This window comes from Rhea americana, unplaced genomic scaffold, assembly GCF_003343005.1.
Source record: "Rhea americana isolate MKP2758 unplaced genomic scaffold, rheAme1 scaffold_37, whole genome shotgun sequence".
NCBI lineage: Eukaryota > Metazoa > Chordata > Aves > Rheiformes > Rheidae > Rhea > Rhea americana.
In genome coordinates this window covers 4,176,441-4,181,021 of record NW_028186501.1, presented here as the reverse complement: position 1 = coordinate 4,181,021, position 4,581 = coordinate 4,176,441, and the positions used below count along the sequence as shown (strand labels likewise).

General features: G+C 45.1%; 1 protein-coding gene across 1 annotated transcript; it reads right to left on the bottom strand.

The window, feature by feature from the left end:
* Positions 1 to 2,264: 2,264 nt before the first annotated feature.
* LOC146591526 (uncharacterized) lies at positions 2,265 to 4,208 on the bottom strand. Its single transcript, XM_085312674.1, has 3 exons — positions 4,200 to 4,208; positions 3,625 to 4,098; positions 2,265 to 2,582 (listed from the first exon to the last, which is right to left on the bottom strand). Exons 1-3 carry the CDS (start codon positions 4,206 to 4,208, stop codon positions 2,265 to 2,267), a joined length of 801 nt encoding a protein of 266 aa, XP_085168800.1.
* Positions 4,209 to 4,581: the final 373 nt, after the last annotated feature.

Sequence of the window (4,581 nt, the reverse complement as noted above, 5' to 3'; positions counted from 1 at the left end):
TCCCATAAATTATATAGTGTCGCCAATATAAGGCAGCTAATTTTGAATCTATCTAGTGGAAGGAAGACAGATTTGCAGAGCTGCTATTATATAGTTTAAATTTTTCTAATATGCAGAATTTATCAAAATATTGAATTTAATATTCTCAGAACAAATCATACCTGATTTTCTGGCAGAATTCCCTGCCTCCTCTGCCWGATCCCTGGAACTCAGATAATCCCATGACATTTTGCGTGGCTTTCTTTCCAAGTACCCAAGGTGCAGGCCTTAGCACTTAATTTCATTAAGCCTGACTCAGTTCGATGAGAATCTGGTTCTTCTTGATTTTTTAGTGAGATGGTGACTAAGACAACGCTGTAGAAGGATGTTGTTGTGACTGCAGTTGCCAAATTTTGCTTGTCCCAGGCACACATTTTCCTAGATCTGGCTGATCCCAGGTTTCCTGAARCGGAACCCAACACCCATTTGCGGTGGGACATACACAGCCGCTGCCAGGGCGGGTGCGTCACTTTATACCGAGTAATTCAGGGCAGAAAGGGGATCGAAGTCCACGATGGGCTGGTGCACAACACGTCCTACCGGGGTTCCCCACCGGCATCCAGCTGAAAGCCCTTCAGTGCCTGCCAAAAACACTTAGATGGGGGGCGGGCAGGAAAATATTTTCCAAAGCACCAGCTGACGGAGTGAGGTCCTCCTGATCTCGGTGCCACACTTACCCGATCTACAGGAAAAACTGGTCCAACTGTGGAGGTACGAAAAAAGCAAAAATGATATAGTTTGCCTCCCTGATTACTAAGGGAGAACAAGTAACACGGCTACWTTCGGCTGCAGGCTGCTTTCTAAAGAGTGGAGGATATCATTATTTATTATTGATATTTGAGGATATTAATTAATAATGATTAAAGAAGCACTGAAAAAAATGCACGAGTTTGGAATAAATGCATCTATTTTCAACAGAAAGTGACTACTCACATAGCACTAATGGGAAAAAGACACGATTCATCAGCTTGTGTGGTGTCTCGAAGAGGTGATACATTTAGCAGAAAGGAGAGAATGCCGCAACATTTCGCAACTGCAAAGAAAACTCTGAGCTGACCTTTTTGGTCTGGTGTAAATCAGTGAAGCTTCACCAAAGTCAGGTTGCTCTTGGATGCTGTTGTCTTTTAGAGTCAAAACTGATGTTTTACAGAAGTCCATAGTTACACATGTTAAACTAATCACAAGTGCTTTCGTAACTGACTGTACAAGTGAAAAGAAGACAGAAATAATGAAACGTGTTGAAAAAAGGTTTTTGTTTTTTTTTACAAAGATTTTAACTTTTTTCCCTCCTCTGTATGACTTTTGTGCAAGAGAACAAGGTCTAACAGATGCCATTAATACAATGGAAGGATTGTAGTGGTGGGGAGAGGAAATGTATTTCCCAATCATTACTGGAAATTATGTCTCTGCTTAATTCCTCTGAGCAGCTAAGATTCAAACAATTCTCATTTTTCCCGTTGGCCATCTCCCTTGTGTACTGCCACTGTCATTTCGTTCTTGTCATCAGTTGTCAAGCGCTCCCACGAACACATCTCCACCAGGCCTGGCAAAGGTAAAGTCCGCACTGATGAAAGGCTCTCTTCAAGGGGAAGCTAAAAGTATAAGTTTCTGGTCACAAAAAAGATAAAAAGAACATCTTCCATTTGCTGATGATTTTGATGACTTGTCGGTGGATTCACTTTCTTTCGTCTTTGTAAACACAGGAATTTGTTCTTCATCACCTGCTGCCAGGTCCTGTGATCTACCCTGTCAGCCAGTCYGCAGTGCTTTTCTGCAAAATGTATCTTTGTATCCCCATCCGCTTTTCAGGAACTGGGTGCTTCCAGGAGAGTAGGGAATGCAATGCGCAACACCAGCAATAACGTGCTAAGTAGATGGCCAACCCTGATATAAAACACACCCAGATCTTTGATTGTGGGTCTGSTCTTAGTAGGGAGGAAATTCTGAAGTGAGTTTCTACTCTTTGGAATTAGCTGCAGAAAAAAAAAATAGACCTGATCTTCACCCTCCTCCTTCTGGATGTTTTCTAGACCAAGTTGATCTGCATTCCCCCAAATGATGTATTTGTCTGTCCGCTTTGCACTTGTTGCTTTGTTTGAAGGGGGAAGTATTTTTATTCCATATTCATGCAGATTTCCATGTCATTTCTGTAGTTTTCAAGACTTTCTTATTCACTCCTGTGCTGAATTAATCTGTGCTTTGCTGACAAACTTCCTGCGTCATTCTCAGCACGCTGAGCAGCTGGCACTCAAATTCCAAACACTTGTTTCTCCTTCTCCTCTTCCTTCTTCATCCCCCAAAATTTCTATYCTGGTGAAGAACCTATCACAAGGAGCTGGGCTGATGCAGAGGKCTCCATGTGTCCTGTAATAAGGAAAGTAGCCAGTGGAAAAAAAGGGGTGACTGAGGCTTGGCAATTCGTTGAGGAAGGTGGTCTTGGAAGCGCAGTTTTCAGAGATGCTCTCCAGTAACAGCGGGTGAGCAGGTGGCTCAGCACTGGGGCAAACTGTCCTCTTGTCTGGCTCCACACTTGGTGGAATGATCTGAAAGAAACATGTACAGGAAAGAGCTAAGGTCTCAAACACGCAGAAGTCCAAGGTGCCATGGAAAGTCCTGAAAGGATTTTTCAGGACTGCCAAGGAGGAAGGCGCAGGGGGCACCGAACTGCCTTTGGTGCCCACACAGCAGCGGGGCAATTTCTCATCCAGATTGGCAAATACTGCCAATGCAGAGAGGGAGCCCGTGGGGTTCATGGGTTTGCTGAGACAGAGGCCTTGCCAGGATTGCCTCCAGGAGCTTCTTCTTTTCAGACACTTGCACTCCTGCAATATGCTTTCAGAGCACAGTTCATCAGTTTGTTTGAAAGTAGAGCCTAATTTGGGAGAACGGTATGGTCTGAGGTGTGTCCAGCTCTCTTCTTYCCTTCCAGAAAATATCAAAAGTAGGCTTCCCCTCACCTATCTCATAGTACAGGTATTTATACCCTATTCAGCTGCTTAGACTTTTTAATAGCCTCTGAAGAGTAATAAGCAAGTCATGTGACTATTTGCCTGCAGATGAYCTCATGATCATCCTTAGAATGACCCCAGCATGGCCCCTGCCTGCCCACGGAGGACAGGGAGCCAAGGGTGCCTTGCTGGGAGCAGGACATCTGCACYGCGCACACCAAAGGCAGCTGCAATGGCACCTACCCTCACCATTGGTTTATTTTGTTTTTTGGGTTTTTTTTCCACAGCTTTCTCTCTTCATGCCCTGCAAGTACATGTTTGTGCATAAACACTAGCTGCACATGCTCTACGTATGCATGGCCTTGACTAAAGAAAGTGCAACGGCAATACTCAGGCAAAGCACATCTCCAAGGCGAACTCAGCTGTAATGCCGAATCCGTCGGAAAGGCCAGCAAGGGCCCTTGGGAAGCAGAGATGCCCCATGGTCCGCACGGTTGGGGTTCACTGCTGGTGTTCCCCGTGTGCTCCTCCTGCYGATGATTGCCAGGAGACACCTTAGTCCCATGCTGCTCTGGAGAGTCCCGGCCCKAACCCTGAGCCTGTGACACTTCGGGAAGCAGTTTCCCTTGCAACTTACTTTCTCAACGTTTCTAGCAGCCTGGGCACATCCGTCTTGCCTTCTCTCTTTCCTGATGGTGCTAGGCTCTTTTCCCTCCACGTTCACATTTAAGTTACATGCAGGTGGCTTGCCAAGGGGCTCTTCATATGATCTGTAATATGGAAAATAGCCTGTGGAGAGAGCTGAGTCGTTCAAGTTCTCATCTTGCTTAGTGTTAACTTGGTGATCATCCGAGCTTTCTTCTGTTTCTGTGCTGACATGCAGTGCAACGAGGGACTGAGGGCTGATAAAGACTTCAGACGTCCTGTAGAATGGGGTATATTGAAGAGAAGACACCAGGTAATTTGGGACTGGCTGCTCATTAAAAAGCAAGAGTTCAGTATTAAAGTCTTCAGCACCATCCTCAGTCAGCAGAAGGACAGAGTCAAAGACACCAGGGCTGGACTGCAGTGGAACAGTTTCTGCCCTTGCTTCCAAATCTCCTGGAATAGCCTGAAAGAAATTTGTATTTGATCAATAAGAGAAAATTCTACTACCGATGGGAAGAGCCGCTTGAAAATCTGTCACCCATGTTTATCAGTTAAGGTATCTACCCAGGGCATTGCACGCACTGCAAGGAGATAAAAGCTAATTGTAAGACTGGCAAAACTAGAATTGTGGATTGTCAGGATTTGGCTCATTATCTGAAACCTCTGGCAGCTGCTCCAGCTGCTCTCACCTCTCTGCTCCAGTCAGCAACAGAGAGATGGTCAAAAATTTGCCACCAAAACTACTTTATACTACTACCAAATAAGCTTCTACACTCTCAAGCAGTGTTTAATATTTCAGACAAATTATGAAATCTCTGCTTTTCCCTTGTTGATGAAGAGCAGCTAAGCAACAGCCGCGTTTCAGCTCTAAAAACCCGGTCTCCATCCGATGTTGCCTGACTTTCGCAGACTACCGTTGGCATTTCACAAAACGTGGCCTGATCCA